General features: G+C 54.5%; 1 protein-coding gene across 1 annotated transcript; it reads right to left on the reverse strand.

Moving 5' to 3' along the window:
- Window positions 1–1,528: 1,528 nt before the first annotated feature.
- Window positions 1,529–18,619, reverse strand: MMP15 (matrix metallopeptidase 15). The gene is made up of 10 exons (XM_063312695.1): window positions 18,420–18,619; window positions 17,864–18,012; window positions 13,582–13,704; window positions 12,213–12,520; window positions 11,349–11,510; window positions 10,115–10,299; window positions 8,675–8,813; window positions 6,969–7,119; window positions 6,242–6,357; window positions 1,529–4,966 (listed from the first exon to the last, which is right to left on the reverse strand). The coding sequence occupies exons 1-10, from the start codon at window positions 18,516–18,518 to the stop codon at window positions 4,479–4,481; spliced, it is 1,920 nt and encodes a 639-aa protein (XP_063168765.1). The 5' UTR covers window positions 18,519–18,619; the 3' UTR covers window positions 1,529–4,478.
- Between the last annotated feature and the right edge of the window lie 1,881 nt (window positions 18,620–20,500).

The raw sequence follows: 20,500 nt of genomic DNA on the forward strand, positions 1-20,500 counted from the left end.
GTTCAGTATAGAGGTCAAGCTGACAAGTCTCTATTCTTCCCCTTTTTGAAGATGGGAACAACATTCGCACTTCTCCAGCCTCCTGAGACCTTATTAGTCCTCCAGGAGGTCTCAAAACACATGAGAGCAGATCTTTCATGGCCTTCAGTACCCTAGAAGTCCATCTGGCCCTGGAGACCCAAATTTGTTTAAATTAGCAAGTGTTTCCCTAACCTCTTCTTGTAGAACCATAGGTTCATAGGGTTGGAAGGGATCCTGGAGGTCTTATAGTCCAACCCCTGCCCAGGGAACCTTCCCAAACAAACGACCGTCCAACCTTTGTTTGAAAACCACCAGTGATAGAGCACCCATGACTCCGCTGCTAAATAGCTTTGTCAGGAAATTCAGTAAGAATCAAGTTGGGAACTGTTGCTGTGAAGCTTCTACCCATTAGTTCTTGCACCCTGGAGAAGGAATCCACTCACCCCTGAGACGGCCCTCAGGGACCGGGAGGCTGCCATCACGTCTCCCCTTGTCCTTTTCTGCTTTCCTTCAGCTGCTCTTTGCAGCCCTCTTTCCAGCTCCTCAGAACCTTCTAGTGTGGCAACCCAAACTGGACCCAGGCGTGGCCTGGGCCGCACAGCCCAGAGCGGTGCCCCAAGCAGCCTTCCCTCCCTCCTCCAGCAACACAGCCGTGGTCAGCCAGGGCTCCCCTTCCTTTCCAGAGAAGAACTCCATGAGGAAGACTTCCTGCCATGTGCAGCCTGCAAAAGCATCTTGCTCTCTCCAAGCAATCAAATAGGCAGCACAAGATCGTTATGGCCCAAACTGCTACCATCCATGTCGGAATCCAGACTGGGGGGCAGCGTGGGCCCCACCCTCTTTACCAAGTGGGTTAAAACCGTAACAGCTGTGTTTGGGCACCATTCGAAGCCCGGTCAGCTTAGCCCGCTGCGTGAACTCTCTGGCACATGAAGGGCAGCCCTCTGGCCTCAGGATTGCCGCATCTCAGCAGCAGCAGCCGAGCCAGCCTGTGCCTGATGGGAGGGAGGGAAAGCAGCTGCCTTGACAGGGTCTATTGTACAGGGACCCAGCGCACGTCAGAGAGGGAGGGAGGGGGAGAGGGAGAGGGAGAGGGAGAGAGTCCCCCCCGTGTCCCCATCCAGGGGGGTCTGGAAAAAGGCTGACAGAGCAGGCAGCCAGAGGATGAGGCAGCCAGGACTGAAGGGGCTGTGACTTCCTGCCCCCTTTTGGACCCTCCCAGGCAGCCGAGGCGACCGAGGGACGCTGGGTGGAGCCGGGATTGTGCACCAGCTGGCCAGGAGGGGCTGGTACCTGGCCTTCCCAACTTGACCCCTCCAGGCAGCTCCGAAGGGACCATCCGGAACTCCCCCCAGCCTGGCTAGCACAAGCTCTTCTCCCCCCAGTCCCTCCGTGACCAGGCTGGCTCAAAACTGGCCCCAAAGGAACAGCTGGCCTGATCCCCAACTCAGGTCCGCCTACGCCTAAGCCTCTTCAGAAATACAACCAATTTGGGCATACGAGGAGGTGGTTCATGTGAAGCATCGGCACAAATGTTTTATTGACAGATGAGGGTGTGTGTTCATGCATGTTACATGGATGCAGTTCTTTCAGCCTTCACAATCAGCAGACAAGCTGCCTGATCCGATGCACAGAAAATGCCTTTCATCAAACCCGTTACCCTCCCTAGCATTCCAAATACCAACCACAGTGGATCAGCTTCTTTCCCCAAAAGCACACCAGGCACTGAGACAGGAACAAGGTGGCCCCCACAAAAGGGAGGAAGGGGCTGCTTTGACCTCAGGCTGCAGGAGGCAGCCATTCTCCGAGGAACGGGGCCACCGGCCCCTGCTGCCTTTAGCCAGGCTGACTCCCTACGGAGAATTTGGCAACAGCAGGGAGGGAAGGAAGGCAGATGCTTTTGAGCTGTGGTGCTGGAGGAAAATCCTGAGAGTGCCTTGGACTGCAAGAAGATCAAACCAGTCCATCCTCCAGGAAATAAAGCCAGACTACTCACTTGAGGGAACGATATTAAAGGCAAAACTGAAATACTTTGGCCACATAATGAGAAGACAGGACACCCTGGAGAAGATGCTGATGCTAGGGGGAGTGGAGGGCAAAAGGAAGAGGGGCCGACCAAGGGCAAGGTGGATGGATGATATTCTAGAGGTGACGGACTCGTCCCTGGGGGAGCTGGGGGTGTTGACGACCTACAGGAAGCTCTGGCGTGGGCTGGTCCGTGAAGCCACGAAGAGTCAGAAGCGACTGAATGAATAAACAACAGGGAGGGAAATGGCAGCTAGCCAGGGAAGTGGCCAAGCCTGACTTGAAGATGGCCACTGCAGCCCAGCCCCCTCCCGAAAGGCCAGCAGGGCACCTTCAATGGCCCAGCACAGGAGGAAAACAAGGCAGGGATTCCTGGCCAAGCAGGGAAAAGCTCTGCGTGTGGATGGTCTCCCCAATCCCACAAATTGCCTCCCATCACTTCATTCATTCTACTTCCAAGATGCCATTTTCAATTTTAGCAAAGAGATTATGCTGGCTTTCCTCTGGTGCCCAAAGACCACCCGCTTAGAAGCAAGCCCTGAACTCTCAGGAGCAGCACTCCAGCAGAGCGTCCTGCCGGATTCATGTTTCCTCCCTCGCCTCTCGAAAGGCCACTGAAGAAGCGCCACTTCCAGGCACATAAAACCCTCGTGGCAGTGAAGCTTGAACAGAGAACCTTTGAAGAGCATCCAAATTATTTTTCCAGGGATACAGAGAAGGGACCAGCAAGCTCCTCAATCCCAGCGGTTCTACAGAAACAGGATGAACAATGAAATCAGCAATATTTACATTTGTATACCCTATATGGGCTCCAGAAACCAGTTTTCCTTGATGCAGAATTTAGACAGACCATTTCCTCTTTACAAATCCAACACCAGCTAGGATAGAGAGCCCATAGCCATTGACTATGCCCTTCCAATTGGCTCAGTGTGCCTGGCCTGGCTATGGCTTAATGTGCAACAGGAAGAAAGCTCCAGGCAAGCATGTGGGCAGAGCAAAAAGCAGCAGCAGCAAAAGTCACACAGGTTTTGGGGTTCTACTCCCACCAGCTTGGGAGCTGGTGAAGAACCTGCCCAGCACGTGTCACCAATGATCGTGGGTACATGCTTACGTTGGGCAGCCTCAGAGATGCCAGTTATGCTTACCACAAAAAGTGGGAGCTGTCATGCAACACTGCCGGAGCACATCAGGTTGAGGAAAGCCACAACCCAAGCAGTGACTCAGAAATCCTTCCTGAGAACCGAGGGGCTCAAGCCCAGTTCCACAGCTGCTTCTGACCAGCTTACAGAAAGTTCTCGTCTTGGGGAGAAGGCACGTGAACAATTCCTGCACATACAACTTGCTGAGCAGGCAGTTCCTTCCATCCGCCTGTGCCCCGGGGACCTTCTCCCCCTCAAGGGAGAGTGGTCAGGGTATCATCTCAAGTGGGCTCCTGGTGGCCCTTCAAGTCTGAGAACTGCTGATGCCCAACGATCCAGGAACGGGATCGTTCTCATCACCCCATTGCCTGGTTTGCTGGATGGCTGCCTCAGGAAGAACCAAATGGCCCTTCCTTGTGGAGAGCTCACCCCGATACCTCCCAGGGGTCTTCAAGCCAGATATGGGGGGCAACTGGTGGGCCTGGCCTGCGTGCCTGTCAAGGACTCACTCCAGTGTCTATGAAGAGAGAACCAGGAGCAGAAAAATAGGGGGGAGGCCGGAAGGAGCGACCCAGAGCTATGTAGGCAACCAGACCAGGCCTCCACGGAAGCCTGAGCCTCATCTTCAGAGGGTTCAAGCAGCATTAAATGTCAGTAGGAGCAGAAACACGTTTACAGTAGAAGGAAGTTTTCCAAGTTTAGCTTTGCAACCAGAGACGCTCTGGAAAAAGGAATTTACAAAAATAGACTAAGGTTTTCAGGATGTCAGCCCCTCAACCCCTGGCCCATTGGCCACTGACTGATGCCCACTGCTGGCCAAGCCCAGCTGCCGCCACTGGCCATGAAGCGGCTCTCCCTACCCCCAAGGCCCAGCTAGCAGCTCTGAACGCATCTCTGGAGCACATGCAGAGGAGACTCAATAGATCCCAAACAGTGAAGCCCAGGCCTGGATCCCCAAGGATGGACTAGATCTCAGAGTGCAGAGTAAGATCTACAGGATTCCTCTCCAGCAGCAGGTCAGGAAAAAGCCACTCATCACCGGCTGCCTTTCCTCTCCTTGCTCAAGCGGGCCAACCGTCCCTCCGTCTGCAGAAGGGGCTCAGCCTCCAGCATCTAAGGTGGTGCCGGGCTGCAGCAGCCATGTTTGGGCCACAAACCTTTCCTGCAACAGGCCCCAGAGTCTGCCCAAGACCCCAGGGTTTCCTCCAACTGAGCAGCCAGGTTGCCCGGAGGAGGCGGGAGAGGAGGCAGCGTTTCCCCGGCCCCAGCCTGCCCCATGGCAGCTCTCTGGCTTCAGACCCACTCCTGCAGGGACCGCTTGCAGTAGAGGAGCGCATGGGGATGGCCCTTCCGCTGCAGCCGCACAATGACGTAGGCCAGCCCCAGGACACACAGCAGCAGGAGCAGCAGCACCACTGCCATGGCGATGCTCACCATCAGTGGGTAATCGTTGATGTGCACCACGATGTCCATGTCCCCGCCCCCCTCCCCACCCCGCCCCCTGCCCTCCCCAGCATCCTTCTCCACAGTGGATTCCTCCTCCTCCTCCTCCTCCTCCGGGCCTGGGGCCACAGCACCCTCCTCCGTTTCCTTGTCCTGCCGGGGCTTGAAAGGGGGCTGGCCGGCATCAGGCCAGCGATGGCCGGGGTCCGGGTCCACAGCTGCCTCCTCCTGGCAGCCCATGAAGTCCCGCAGAATGGATTTGGGGTAGCCAGGCTCTGTTTTCAGCCGCTCGTTGTTGAACTTCCAATACAACCTGCCCTTGTAGAAATACGTGTGGGCTGGAAGAAAGCAGGAGAGGCGACGTGTCAGGAGGGCCCCCAGCCAACCCCCTCTCAGCTAAGAGGCTGTCGGGGCCCTTGGGCGTGGTATCCCCACTGGGCGTCTTTGGCGCACAAAGGTCTCTCCCAAGAATTCCTCGGACAGCGCATATCATGCACAGCGTGGCTGTCCAGATCCAGCCCTGACTTCTGGAAGGGCAGCTCCACCAGTGGCACCAGCAGCAGATTTGCACGTTCAGAAGGAAGGGGAGGAGGAACAGGAGGAGATGGTGGGAAAGGGAGAGGCACGCAGGAGGCACCAAGTCCCAAGGCCTCGGCGACTGTGTTCGCAGAGCAGGTCCAGCCAGGGTAGATAAAGACCCAGCATCTGCTTTTGCACAACACTGACTGCTTTTAAACTGGGTTACTTTTCCGTGGCTTAAGGGCTCTGTAGAAGCCTAGTCCTTTAGATCATGTATGGTTCAGGAACCTAGAAAATGAGTTACTTCCATGATATGGCGGTGTATTGGGGGTGGACAGCCAACGGTCGGTCCCCTGAAGAGGGAACCTTGCCGCTGCCTGCCAGAGGCCTCTGAAAGCAGCAGCAGGCCGGTCAGGTGGCAGCAGCTTCTTGCCCTGATCTGCCACATCAGCAGCAAAGGGGGGCTCTTCACAGATGGGTGCCGAGTCTGCACATCCCTTTCCATGACTTCCTCTAACGGCACAACCCACCAACCTCTTGATGTCCGATGGGAAAATCAGAACTCTTTCCTTTCCTTTCCTTTCCTCTTCCCGGAAGACGCAGGAGTGGAGTCGAAGACAGCTCTGCTTAGCTGCACGCTTAGCGCCATCCAGCCTTGCTGAGCCTCCCCTCCCCTCCCAGGTGGCCTTTCATCTCACAGGGAGACTCAACCTTCCCTGACCTGGAGCTCAATTCCCCAAATCCCCAAGGCCGGCATGGATATTCCATTCGCCAAACTGCTGGAAGACGCTCGGGTTGCTGAAACCAGCCCAAACGGGTGATTTGTTTTAATAATGCTGCCCCCAATTTATGTAGGGCATGCATTAAGCAAATTGGTCAGTGATTTCCTACAAATCTTTTTTCAATGAAGAATTGGTGTTGCACGGATGACCCTCTAACCCTGCACCCCAGGTGTTTCTCAGCCACCCCTTGCCCCAGATTCCCACGCCTGACAAGCCGGTCCCCCTCCTTCTGGCCCAGGATGACCTTCCCATCTGCAGTCATTTGCCCCCCCAGTTCGCCTGCCATATTCCCAGCCTGGTTCGTCCACTCACCGGCATCAGGGCTGAGAAAGGCGCCCTTGGGGGCAGGAGGGACCCCGGCCCAGACGCTGACCTTCCTTGGGTAGCCGTGGTCCACAGAGTCCCTGTCCTCATCAAAGCGCCAGTACCTGCAGGAGGAAAGGGCCTCCATGAACAGCTTTCCTGGGCCCAGAGAAGCTCAGGGGGCATCAAACCCCAAAGGGCCCCACTGCGGCCCCACGCAGCTCTTAGCATAAAAAACCCTTTGATTCGTGTCAGAGCTGGTTGCCATCTCTTTCGCAGCACTGGCCAACTGTCCCAGCTCGTCCTCTGAGTCCGCTTCCTCAAGCGGATCAATGGCCTGGAGATCTCCCCCAGTTCCAGCCCAGAAGGGCCAGAGGCCCGCAGGCGCCATGCAGACCATGGCCCTCTGGGGAAGGGGCCCCTTTACCAGCTGGAGGCACGGGCAGGCCCCCCCTTGTCCAGAGCAGCTGCAGAAGAACTAGCTTAGCTTCTCGGGCTCCAAAAAGAAAGGCTCCCGCTGAGAAGAGGGCTTTGGGGAAGCAGCCGGGGCAGTCCTGCCCATGAGGGAAAGACAGCTGGCCCGCGTGGGAGCCACGCTGCACATGCAGGCTGGCAGAATACCCCAAGCAAACGGTGACCTCTGCCACAGCCCCGAGGTCCTTCAGAAATGCATCCCAAGGCCGTGGGACACGCCAGTCTGAGGACGACGGGGCCGCTGCTGCCAACCGTTACCCACCTGTCTCCTTGGAAGAAGAAAGTGTGGCCCGTGGGCTCCCACCAAACAGCAGCATCCACTCTGTCGTGAGGAATGCCCAGCCCATAACTGCTCAGGGGCTGCGGGTAGCCAGGTTCCAGGTTTGCCTCTCGGAAGAGCCAGTACTGGCCCCCTGAAGAAAGGACATGCAGGGACATCAGGCCAGGCCAGGGGATGGCAGCAGCTGCCCGCTGGGAATTAGGCAGCTGTGGGGCGTCTGTGGGCAATCTAACCTGCAGCATCTGCGGTGGCAGAGAGAATGACTGGAATCCCTCCTTCGGCCTCAGCCTCCTCTCCTGCCAAACTCCTCTTCCCCCACTTAAGAAGCACCTCGAAGGAGGAACCCAAATCTGCTCCCAGCATTCTTGGCACTTCTCCTCCTCAGTAACAGAGGGTACCTCTGCTCCATCTGAAGGCTGCTACTGTTTCGCCTTCAAAAATCTTCCCTTCTCCAGGCTAGACGTACTCGTCTCTGCTAGATCATGGCCCACAGACCTCGGTTCCCAGATGACGCGCGCTGGGGTGACCATGCTTTTTCAAGTGGGGCATCTAGAGAGGGACCCAGACGCAACCAAGTGTGGAGGAGAACAGGCAGCTCCCACGGCTGTTAGGGCTATCGGGCTTCTGCTGACACAGCCAGCCGTAGCCTCGTCAGCAGCAGCATCACGCTGCTGGTCATACTCAGTTTAGGATCTACTGCAACCCCAAACCTTCTCAATATGGCAATCCACTTCTCATCAAAAAATCCTATTTTCCTTTCTCTGATCTCCTGGAATCAAATTTCCTGAGACATGGATAAAATATTTAACGATGTTTTGTTTTCACTACGCTACCATAAAATCATAGGGTTGGAATGACCTTAGAGATCTTCTAGTCCAACCCCCACCCATAATTCCCAGATGTCACGCTTACTTTACCCCAACGTTCCCACCATTTTAAGTACATCAACTATTTTTTCCCTGTTAATCACAACTAAATCTAGCAGAGCGTACTGTAACTGTGGCAAGAATACCATCTGTTTCTCTCATCGATCCCTACCCAAAGCGCTTTCACAGAATCACGGCCTTTGTGCCAATGACATTGTTTACGTACCTTGCTGCTCCTCCTTTCTTTCTACAGTGTCTCTTCTTTTTGAATCAGCCCTATCCTACAAGTGCTTTATTTTAAAAATAAGTGTCATCCACCAAGCCCCAGCAATGCCTTGTATTAGGATTTCAGATCCATTCTGGTTGACTTCTGTCCTCCAGGGGATGGGTCCTGGAGTCTAGGACTGGTGAAAATTCCCAGATTCTCTGCTGCTTTTGCCTGCCAACTCTCAAGTACCACCTAGACATCCTGACTTCCTTCTTGGTCATGCATGACCTCGCCCCAACGGCTCTGAAGCTCTGCCTCCCTCCAAGGGAATTTAGCATGGAGGGCGGTTGGACACCAAGAAGGGGCCCAGCTAAGGAGCTGCAGAAGGCACCTCCAGCATGTGCCACTGAAGACATGATCCTCTTTGGAATCTGACCCTCTGGTGCCAAAGAACAAGGCTGCAAAATCCTTGCCCTACCTGGCCCCAGGGGGAGCATCTGCCCAAAAAACCCAGGTGGTGGAATCTGGAGAAGAACCCTCTGCCCCCTTTTTCCTGACCAGACCCAGCCAGAGAGCTTGGCTTTCCCCTTCTGCCCACCGCTAAAGCCACTCACCTTTAAAGAAGGCAAATCGCCCGTCTTGCCTCTCGTAGGCAGCATCAATGTTTCCAGGGAGCCCCCTCCAGAAGTACCCAATGGGCATGGGGTAGTTGTCCAGCACCCGGTTGTGGCGAACCCGCCAGAACCAGTGGCCCTGAAAATAAGCAAGCATCCACCCGCTCCTGACTTGAGATAGTGACCGTGGCCTCACCTCTGCAGCCTGTTGTTCCGCTGCTCTCCCGAGGAGAATGAGATCTTGAAATGGCATTAGGATACAAGAATGGAAAAGTAACAAGGCAGCGGTGCCCATCCTCCTCTCCCCCTTTCATCCACCCAAGCCCTCAGCACTCAGATGGAGCAGAAGTCTGGCGCTTTCCGCCTCCAGCAGCGCAATCTGCCCAGGGCCGGCCCCCGCCCCCGCCCCCTGGAGAGCAAGTGGGCTCCCCTTTTACTGCCCGGTGAGCAGAGAAAGGGCCGGAGACGCTGCAGCAACTCAAAACAAAGCAAAAACCTGCACTCCAGAAAAAGGCCATCAGAAATACCAGTCAGGGCGAGTTGTTTTCCTAATTTGGGCAGAAACACTTTCCAACATTTTTGCCAGAGGGGAAAAAAAACCAGGGCAGTGTTCCAGAAGTGTGGCGATCCCACCAAAGGGAGGCAGGAAGCAGGGCTCATCCTGACAAGCAGGTTCCTGGCAGAGAAGGAAGCCCCCTTCTCACGCCACTAGATCCTTCCAGCGGGGAAGGCAGGATTGGATCTGGGCCTTTCTGCAGGCAAAACGAGGGCTCTCCTCTCTTTATTGCAGAGTGTGCTGGCAAGGACAGGCTGAGTACTTCCTTATTGCATCACAGCGATTTCAAATCTTTTTCATGTGAAGAAGTATGGTAGAATTCATTACTAGGAGATGTGATGATGGCCACAGACTTGATTAGCTTTAAATAGGGACTGGGTAAGTTCATGATCCCTCAAGAGTTGTTAGACTTGAATCTCAATGTCACCTCTGGGCACATGCCCACTGGAAGCGACCCGTGACAGGGGGCAGAGGGGGCTGTGGCTTTCAGGTACCCAAGAAAGCTGGTTGGTCACTGCGAGGGACAAACCGCTGGACCGGGATGGGCCCTGGGCCTGACCCAGCAGACTGTTCTTCTGTTCTTCAGCTGGCATTTGAGCTGATTTCATTTGGGGCCGGGCACCAGGAAAGTCCTGCACCCAGAGCACAAGGTGCCAAAGGCAGGCTCGTTTGTGTTCCTGGGGAAGGGCCTGCTTCAGAACTCAGCACTGTAGTGCTGAGCCTGGAAACCTGCTCGCATTAAGCCCAGGGGAGCTCTCCGGAGGGGGCAACTGGATTTCAGGACAAACTGCCCAGTTGGTAGAACTGCCAGGGTTCCCCACCACAGAAGCCACAGCCCAAGACCTTGTGAGGAGCAGCAAGGGGTACAAAGCAAAGGGAAGCACCTTGAACACAAACATCTCTCCGCGCAGAACAGTGACCGTATCGAAGTTCCCTTCGCAGATGTTGGGCTCCGGTGGGTCTGGGGGGCCGGGCTGGGGAGGCTGGTTCGGCTTGCCTGGAGGCTTCTGATCTGGCTTCCGGGGCACCATGGTGGGCAGGGGCTTGGTAGGCTGCTCTCCTGGCGTCCCTGACAAAAAAGGAAAGACCAGTGCAGATGTTGCCAGGGGGGGAAGCTTCTTTCTTAAACATTGGCCTCTTGGTGGTTTATACTTCACTGAATATTGCTGTTGGTATCCATACATTACTCAGATGTTAACAAAGACCAGTAGTTTTTTAAATGACATGATACATTTAGTTACACAAATTAATGAAATATTGAGAAATTTAACCTATCTCTACGATGCATATGAGCTCCCTGTTTATCTATTTTGTGTTTTCTTTTTTCTTTCTCCTTTTCTTAAAAATGCTTAATAAAAAATGAAACGAAACAAAATAAAATTTGCCCTCCAAAGGCCACAGGCAGCATGGCCAGTGACGGGCTAGGCCCACCTTTGTGAAGTTGCCTTTACAAATTGCTTGCAGTGGAAGGAAAAAAAACAGGTTTGGGGGAAGGCTGTGTGTTTTTCAAGGCTGAAATGGGTACCTCCTGCCCTGCCACTTGGGGGTGCTCCGGAGGCCTTAGGAGGAGTGCCAGGGCAGGCAGAATGCAGCCCAAGTGCCACAGGTTGCCCACAAACAGAAAGAAACTTTTGTTTAGCACCAAGTCACCCTCCTTCTGGCAAAAAAGCACCCAAATTATGCCCAGGAAGAAGCAGGCTTGCTCTCCCTGTGGCTGTTTTCTGATAGACCAAATACCAGATGGGTCACCTAGAAGTGAATCTTCCCACCTAGAAGTGAATCTTCCCACAGCCACTATTTAGCCTACCATTTACCCCTCACCAGGCAAGGACATTTTCCAGCCTCTCCTATTGTCCACCAGATGCCAGGCAGTTCTTGAGACAATGGCAAATATCATGAAAATGGTTGCAAAGATCATCTTCAACACCTCCACTTGGTCACTGTTGATCAGGAGATGAGGAGGCAAATGGCATTCCTGACAGGCAGAGACCTGGCTTCTTCCGTGCAGCATCTTTAGACATCAGCCTGGAGAGTGGCTCTGGACACTTATCCTGCATCCCTCCCTCCCTTTTTTAAACTGACCCTACACAGAGACATCATCACTCAGTTGCCACTCACTATACAGCTGCTGGATCCCCCGAAGGTCGTCATCTGGCAGCTTGAAGTTCTCTGTGTCCATCCACTGGTAGAAAGGAGCCATGATGGCACCAGGGTTGCTAGAGTGCTCTAGGCCCAAGGAATGGCCCAGCTCATGCATGGCCACCAGGAAGAGGTTGTTTCCTACAGATAACAGCAAGGGTCTGGGGTGTCTCAAGGCCTCCAAATTCTGCATCCCCTGATCCACACTTGCCCAGCTACAGGGCAGGAAAGCAGAAGAGGGCCCTTCGCGCTTGAAGGAGGAACATCTACAGTGAATAAAGATTCTCTGTTAAGAATCACATGGACCTCTAGTCAGAGGGGCGATCAGGGCCAGCAGCTGGCTTCAGGGAAGGAAACTGAGCCAGGAGGTAGATGGAACCATCACAACATTTTCAAGCGTAAAAGAAAATAAAAATCCAGGATGCTTCACCAGTTTAATCTAGGCAAGTGTTCGCTGAAGACCTGATAAATGGGAATCATTTGGAAAGGGCCATTTAATTCCCCAGGCTGCAGCCAACACAACTGCCTTTTCCCCTTTCTTCCCCTGTCCTTCTGCTAGCCCTTCAAGGTAGACCAGACTAAGGAAACCAAGGCCATGCAGGTCGGGACTTCTTTTATTGTAAAGCTACAGGAGCAGAATCTTGCAAGTCTGAATGTGCTTCCCCCCTCCCTCGCGCTGTCTTCAAGGGAGGGGCTCGTCTGAGACATTCACTCAAACCAGCTTCTCGGAGTGGGCTCGAGCCCCGCTCGTTCCACCGCCGCCTTGGCAGTGGCTCTTCCTCTGTCCTTCAAGGCCGTTCCCTCTGCCCTCCACACCTTCTCCTACCCAAGACACTTCCTTACCCAGCACCTCTGTGTTCTCTAGTGTCCAGGGCTCGTCCAAGTCAAAATGAACATCTCCTCCCATTCCAGGACCTGGAAAATACGCATGTGCCAGAAAGCCCCCGGTGCCGTCAAAGGGGGAACTGTCCCCATGGAATCCCGAGGCAAAGAGCACCATGATGTCAGCCTCTCCTCTCCTCGTCTGTCTAATTTCATTGTATGGGATCTCCTGGAAGGCCAGCGGGGTCACTTGCCCCCATACACGGATAGCTCGGCGAATGGCGTCATACGAATGGAAGAACCCCAGCTTCTCCGTATGGTTCTGGATGCTGCCAAAAGAAAGGGGGGGTGGGACATAGAGAAGTTCTACTACCTCTGGTTAGGGGAGCAGGTGGTCCTCCAGGGAGCCCCCCCCCCACTGCTGCAGTGCCACACCTTCTCTTAGCCCCCATGCTTCAGCACCTGGGATGCAAGCCCCAAAGCTTTCAGAAAGTGAAAGGCAAGAGGACAGCCAAACTTAACTGCGGAGGTCAACAGCAGCTTCCCGCAAAGCTGAAGGGTGGTCCTGTAGCAGAAAAGCAGCTGAGGACAGGGCTGAGCTCCAGAGAGGGCAGAGAGGAGAGAGTGCCTTTGAAGTGTACACCTTGCTATAAGGACCCATCGCAGCTTTTTATCCACAGGCCTCACCTTTGTCGCTCGGTTTTTCCACCACTGTACCTCAGTTCACGTACAGGTTTAACACGCCACTGCTGCCACCCCTCTGACCAGGGCATGGGGGGCATCTGATGAGGGGGGCCATTTCCCACGAAGGCTCATGCCACAAAAAACTGCTCAGCCTTTAGAGTCTTAAGAGAATCTATAGGAAGAATGTTTCTTCCAGGGGCTCCAGACACCGTTGCTATTCCAAGCATCTGGAAAATCAGCAGGGACCGAACTTGTGACTGTATAGTCAAAGCGCCTTTGACAATATAATCCAGGTGCACCTCAGACAACTCAAATTCAAAATGCAAGAATAAATCTGTAGACTAATGTAAGATCCTTATTCTTCAAAGACTCCTGGAAGCAGAGAAATGTCCCTGCTGGTCTTGGAAATTTTCAAGCAAACACCCCAACAAGGAATTGGACTTCTGAACTGAACATCCAGGGTCCTCTCCACGGATCACACACACTGCCTCCCACCCTTATCCTCCTCCTCTGTAACCCTCCCTTTGGCAAAATCTTCTGAATGTTGCAGTCACCAGATCCTGGCATCAAGCAAATTTATGCAAAACTCTACCATGCATCTTTTCACCCAGCATTTTAGGGGGTTGCAACTGAGCTACGTGATCAGGTCTACAGCAACCCCTGGCTCCCCATGTTCTCTGCTTCAGGCCTCAACAGCTGGATGTACCTAAAGGTCAGGTGCGTCTGGCTCCACCTCCGTCCAGTCAGAGCGTATCGCTTCCGCCGCATGTTAGCTTTGACCTGAGCCCCAATTTTGTCAGGAACTCCGCACCGGGGACGCTTCATCCATCTTCAAGTTACAATAATCAGGGAATGGAAGGCCAAGAGCAAAACAAAACAATTAAGCAAAACATCTTCCTGACTGGACTCTCAGCATGTTGACATTTCTAGAATCTAATTGGGGAGCTCGGGGAATGTAGTGGAGACCCACACTGAAACTCACCCTTGACCAGAGACCTCACTGGTTGCTCTGGGCCTTCCCTTCTTCACAGGGAGGTCATTGCAGGAATAAATTCCAGGATGCAAGGTTTAAAACAGAACAGCCTAATTTTTTGAGACTGGGGCTACATTCCCAAAGTGAGCAAAGCAAATATTCAATTTGATTTAATTGAATTTATAGTTCATTCCCTCTGGGCGTTCAAGGTAGGCTGGAGACTCCACAAGGACTACTGAAACTTTTTTTGCTACAGGGTGTAACAACAGAATCTTGAGTTTCCCTCTGCCCCACTCTTATACCCAAGCAAACCAAGACAGCACAATCCTGACCTCCTTTCTCACCCCTGCCTCCTTCTCATGGCTAAGCTGATGTTTACGCAACCGCTCTTGCATTCCTTCTTCATGGCTATCTCCATACTCCTCTACACCACCTCTCCCAGCAGTCTCCCCTTCCATGCACAGAGATAAGGTACTATGGGAATCAACTACAGATTCACTCCCCACACCCTTTTTTGGCAGTTCCCCAAAGTCACTAACAAGGCTTGCTGCACAATGGCCTAGAGTGGAGAATCTATCATGGCAGGAAGCACAGAGCCCTTTTCTTCCTGGGGTTCACTGTCTGGTGAGAGTGGTGGCAGACCATGGAAACAGGACTGGTGTGGGAGTTTCAGATGAGCAAGACATGGGGCATAGACATCTGTTGTGCTTTCCCATAGTCTTTCGGATTCAGGATAGCCTTTCCAGTGAGTTGGATGTTCCAAACATCTCCTCCTGCATCTAAAATCCAGAATACATTCTGCTTTGTACAGGTAGTCCCCACTTACCAACTGCTCATTCAGCAACCGTTTGAAGTTACAACAGCACTGAAAAAGGAAATTTACGACCAGTCCTCGAACTTGCAGCCATCACAGCATCCCACGGTCACATGATCACCATTTGTGACCTTCACAGCTGGCTTCCAACAAGCAAAGTCAATGGGGAAGCTGGCAGAAAGTTGCAAGTTGGGGTCATGTGACATTGTGCTTAATGACCATGGGTGATCTGTTCAACAACTGCAGCTGGAACTGACATCATAAGTCGGGCGCAGTCATGTTTCACTTTACAACTGCATTGCTTAGTGACACAGTTGCTGGTCCCAATTGCAGTCAGTAAGTGAGGACTATCTGTATTCTTTTTTCCCATTCACCAGCATAGGTGTGGGAGGAACAGTTTTAAAATCTAAGAGGCAGGTGGGCTCCTCATGAATAAGCAGAGCCCAACAGAATACCAGACAAATCTTCATCAAAGTAGGTAACTGCAAACGAAATGCCATTGGGTTAATTTGCTGTTTAACTGGAAAGGGGCCAATAAATGCCAAGTCCAGCTTTTTAGATAGGCAGGCAGAAATTTAAAAAATGTATGAGAAAAACCACACTGCAATCTTGGTACCCTCTCGCCTGTGTGCGTCTTCAGCCTGCTTGCCAAACTGAGCTGCTCCCTTAAGAGGAGCTGACCAGTGCACCCACAAAGCCTGGATGATTCCAATATGATAAACGAATCTGAATGTCTTAACAGCTGAAGCGGATTTGCCAAAAACTTGGATGTAAATTGAGAGTTGCAATCCGCAATCGCAGGATTGACTAATCTTCTGTACCTGAAAGCATGGTCTAAAACAGAGTTTCTTTAAAAAAATTTCCCACAGGACCCCTTCCTGCTTTTAAAAATTATAGAGGACCCCAGAAGAACTTATATTTGTATGGATTGTATTTATCAGTATTTACCGTATTAAAAATTAAAATTGACGCATTTGCTGCCACTACTGCTTCTCACAGTTGTTTGATGGGATTTTAATATTGTATTGTCTTTCAACATAGGCTGGCAAGTAATTTTGATTTTGCAGACCCAAGAGGGTCTTGGGGGACCCCCAAGTGTCTTAGGATCACACGTTTAAGGAACACTGGTCTAGAAAAAGTTTCTCAGTCTGACAGAAGGCCCTTGCGAAAATTAAAAGGAGCCATCTTGGTAAACACCACCAGCACCACCACAAAAACGGCTGTGCGGCCCTGCACGGGGAACGGTCAGTAACAGAATCCATATAAACAAAACCCTACGGTATACTGCTGAAGGGAGGAGCTGAAGCAAATCATCCAGCTTCCAAGGAACAGGCTTGGCCCAACACCAAAGATGAAAGGATGGAGCTCTGCCCTGGGCATTCGGATCCTCAGCCACCAGAACTCTCTAAGCACCTGAGCTTTAAACACACCCTGCATCCAACGGCTCTACTGCCACGAAAGAGTTGCAGTATCTCTTTCCCTAAAAGAAGGGAATCGAATAAATGGTTGTTGTGAAGCAACTGTGAAACAGCTGAAAAAAAGAAAAAGGTGAAGCAGCAGCATGTGGGTCTCCTCTGAGTCCAGGCATATGGATCCTGTTGCAGCTGCTGCCCTCTAATCTGATCTGGCAGATCTGCCCCCTGCCTCCCTGCCCCCTATCCTCCTGGAGGGTCTGTTCTCTGGGGAAGGGCAAGGTTGCTTGACTACAGAATTATGGCAGGGAGGAATGAGCATGAAAGATCATACCCAGGTTTACTGTGTCCTGTGAGCCAGGCCAGGCCAGGCGATGCAAGAACAGGAGAAAGACTGTCCAATTGATCTGACAAATTGTGAGGGATTGTGCTGGTGAGGATAAAGGATGAATGAGTCTTTTCTCCAAATGGTCACCTAGAAACTCATTTAAACCGGCTAACATGGAACGCTGCCTTCTAGCTGGGATCTGGGCCGCAGGCTTCAAGTCGATGCAAGGGCCCCGTGTCAGACGAAGGGGCAGTGCAGTTCTTCCCCCGTCCTCAAACAAGGAAGGGGATTGAGAGAGCTGAGTAACGGAGGGAGAAGGATGGGAATGGGAAGCTTGTCTGGGGACATCTTTGAGCCAGAAAAGACACTGCCTCTGCTAAGGGCAGGGATCTCTTGACTGCTCCTATTTCCATGGGCTCCCTGGTGCTGGGTTCCGGGGAGGGTCACAGACCATGCAGTGTCCCCGTTTTTCAGCCGACTTTTAAAAAAAAAGACATTTTGGAGTGCTCGGCAGGAAATTCTGTCAGCCGGCCTGCAGTAAAGGATTCCCGCTAGCGAGAAATGGATCCCCAGCTCGTCCAAACTTCTCTGGCAAACCCTCAGGAGATGCAGACACATTGGCTGGGCTGCCCCCTGCTCTGCCCCTCCGGGCTGAGGCAAACCTTGCCCCAAATGCTGCATTACTTGTCCCACGCATGGTGAGGTGCAGATCCACCAACGGTAAATCCACTTGCTGTTGGTGGTGCAACTCACACTTCAGGAAGGTGCCCAACAGCATGGAGGGTGCCTGGAGGGTCAGATGCCTCTCCGAATAGACTAATATTAGCCCTGCAAGGTAGGCCAGGACAGGAAACAGACTCCCCACAGGGCCTCTGGAAACTCTAGGTAAGGACAGAGGCCCGGAAGCCTGTCTTCCCCCCAGCCTGCCTGCCTTCCTGCCCTTGTACCCAGGAGAATCAAGGCAAGGCAATTCTACAACTCCCAATCCTCCTGCTGCTTTCCTGCTGCCTAAAAGTGATCACTTGATAGGAACGTTTGGAAGAGCCTTGGGAGGTTCATCCAAGGTGCCCGCAGCCCCGGCACCTCAGGGGACCCCCGACCTCAAGCCACACCAAGGAGGGACCCGCTCTCTGATGCTCGACAGTGGCCTCCAAGGTACTATCAGCGGACCGCCGGGGAAGATCTGCGCTTCGCTCCCGTCGCGAGGGCAGGTTTCCCTGCAACGCCCTCCCCGCCTGCGGCCCATCCAGCAAACCAAAGGTGGGCAGGGCTCCGCCGGCCGAGGGCCTGCATCCAGGCACGTACCCCCCACCGGGCCCGGGTGAGCGGGCTGGGGGGCGGCGGGCCTTTCCGTCGCGGGGAAGCCCCGCAGCGGGCGGGGAGGCCGGCGCCCGCCCGGCAACGGAGAAGAGCCCCCCGCTCCCCGGGGGAGGCGGCGGCCCGGAGGCGGCCGGCACTTACGCTCGGGTCTGCTCGTCCAGCGCGCCGGTCACCGGGATGCCGTAGAAGGCCTGCATCTCCGCGAGGGCGGCCGAGAGGCTCCGGGCTGCGCGCAGCGGGGACAGCTGCCGGCTGGGCGCGGGGAGGTAGCCGTAGGACTGCAGCCAGGCCTGCAAGGCAGAAGAGTCGCGCCGCTGGCAGCACACCGGGGCCGGACGCGGCGCGGGCCAGCGGGGAGCAATGCCCGGCCCGGCCCCGCTCGCCGGGCGAGAGCCGGCGCTCCCGCCTCCGGCCCGGGCTCCAGTCGTGCATCCCCGCCCGAAGCAGCAGGTGGGCGCGGGCGAGAGGGGCGTCGGGCCGGGGAGTTCTGCCTCCGCGCTCAGCCGCAGCCAGCCCCCCCCCCGCCCCGGGCGTCCTCCAGGCCGGCCAGCGGGCCCCGCCTCGCCTTCCCAGGGCGCTCGGCGGGCAGGCTGCGGCGGGGCAGCCCGGAGCAGGTGCTGCGTGGGCAACGCCGGCGCTCTCCCCCCGCCCCCCGCCCAGCCCCGGGGAGACGAGGGGCGCGGCCCGTTCGACCCACCTCGGCGTCCACTTCGCCCGGGACTGGCCCCGCCGAGACCCGCAGGAGAAGCAGCAGCGGCAGCAACGGCAGCGGCTGCAGCCGGCCCCCGCCGCCCATGCTGGGCGCGCGGCTCGCTCTCGACCCGCCCCGCTACTGCTGCGGCCGCCGGTCTCCGGCCCCGACCATCGCCGCGGCCCTCTGGGTCTGGGCGCCGCCGGGCTAAGTCCCGCAGCCCGCCCCGGCGACTGAGCCGGAGCGTCCAAGCGCCGCCCGCGCGCTGCGCCCCTCGCCCGGGGCTGGGCTGGGCTGGGCTGGGCTGGGCCGGGCTTCTGGCGGCCGCGGCGAGGGCTGCCGCCTAACGGCCAGCCGGGTCGCCGCCAGGCTCCCGCAGGCTTTGCGCCGCGCTCTCGGAGACCCCGGAGGGCAGCCCTGGCAAGGCGGGCTTCGGGTAGCGGCGTCTCTCCCTGCCCGAGGCAGCCGCCTGTGCCGCAGGCAGACCCGACGCGTGGCCCCCCTCGGGCTGCATCGAGCCGACCGGGAGTCTAACGCAGCGGGGATTTCCACGTCCGGCCGCCCCGCTCCGAAGCGAGACCTCGGCCTCGAGCACGCAGGGCAAGCCGCGCCGCTGGGCAATTCGCGTAGTCGCGGGGGAAGCTCCCTCGAGTTCCGCTGCGCTTTCTCCCGACCAAGCACCGGTTTGCTGGAGGGTCGCCACAGCCGCCTCCGAGGGAGAGCATCCCAGAGGGTGTCCTGGCCCCACCACGTTGCACCACACGTAAGCGGGTCACCGGGAGCTACTTCTAAAACCAGTTGCGGCTTTTTGTGTCAAACTATAAAATCCATCAGGACGTTACATCTCTAACAAACCGGACATAAATTTCACAGGACAAAGAAATAAGACGCAGTTTTAAGAAGTTCTAGGAAGTTCAGTGCAAATGCAAAAACTAATTAAAACTTCAAAATACAGTTGAGCACAAGTGCTGTAAGGAAAGAGCCAATTTCAACCATTCTTCTAAGAGCAAAACACACCCATGTTCAACTCCAGGCATTTACACCAATGTTTGATCTCTTTGGTCTACTGGTGTAAATTTCTACCAACAGCTGCTGCTCTTCAATTGCAAGAGAACAGCATATTAGTGACTGGAAGAATTCTGGCTTAACACTGACATTTAGTTCTGGCTTAACACACTTCCTGCCACAAGATATATTATTTATTTCAGTTTATTATAGCTGCCCACTCCCATAGGTTCTGGGTGGCTTACAAATACAAAACAGTAAGAGTTAAAAACACACCCACACACACCCACAGGAAGCCCAGACTAAAAGAATCCAACAATAATAAACCAACCAGGGGTCCCCCAAACACATCAGCCCCAGACCAAGACCAAAGCCGGGTCTTCAGGAGCCCCAGGAGAGAGGGGGCTGTCCCTATCTGTGGGGGGGGGGGCACACTTCCTCAGCCCCATGAGACAATATTTAATAGGAGGGACCTGGAGCACACCCACTTTGCCAGAACATCCTGGGCAGGCAGAGCCAGGAATAGTCTTGCCCTTCTGGCCAATACAGCCCCTTGGGGGGCCAAGCAAGCTCTAAGCCAGCCCCCAAAGGCAACGGGTAACACCTCTGGGAAACCCCTCCTCCTCTAAACTTCTGTCTCTGGCTCTCCTGGCACAGCTCAGGAAATGGCTCTTGGGTCCCCAGCAGGCCTGTGACTTGGCCCCAGAATTTCCAGGAGAGTCCCCAGAGCCTCTGGCCTTTGGCCACAGTCTGAAACCTCTGGAACTGCAAGGGCATGAGGTCAGTTGGCACTCCTAAAGCACCGCGGCTAACCAGAGCAGGCAAGAATTAGTGGGCTGGACTTCCTGCGAGTCCATAAATATCTGGGGGAGGAGTGACCCTCAGGAGGATATTGGCAATAATTCCCATCATTCCCAAAAGGCAAGGCTAACGTTGAGGGATTATAGCAGCTGAAGTCAGCACTACCTGGAGGGATCCAGATTAGGGAGGGCTACTAAAAACTGACTAAGCCAAGGGCTTTCAACATTTTAGTTCTGTAATCTGGCCCTACCAAATTTCTCAACCAGTTTTTTGATTAATTG

The sequence above is a fragment of the Candoia aspera genome, chromosome 11, assembly GCF_035149785.1.
Source record: "Candoia aspera isolate rCanAsp1 chromosome 11, rCanAsp1.hap2, whole genome shotgun sequence".
NCBI classification, from domain to species: domain Eukaryota; kingdom Metazoa; phylum Chordata; class Lepidosauria; order Squamata; family Boidae; genus Candoia; species Candoia aspera.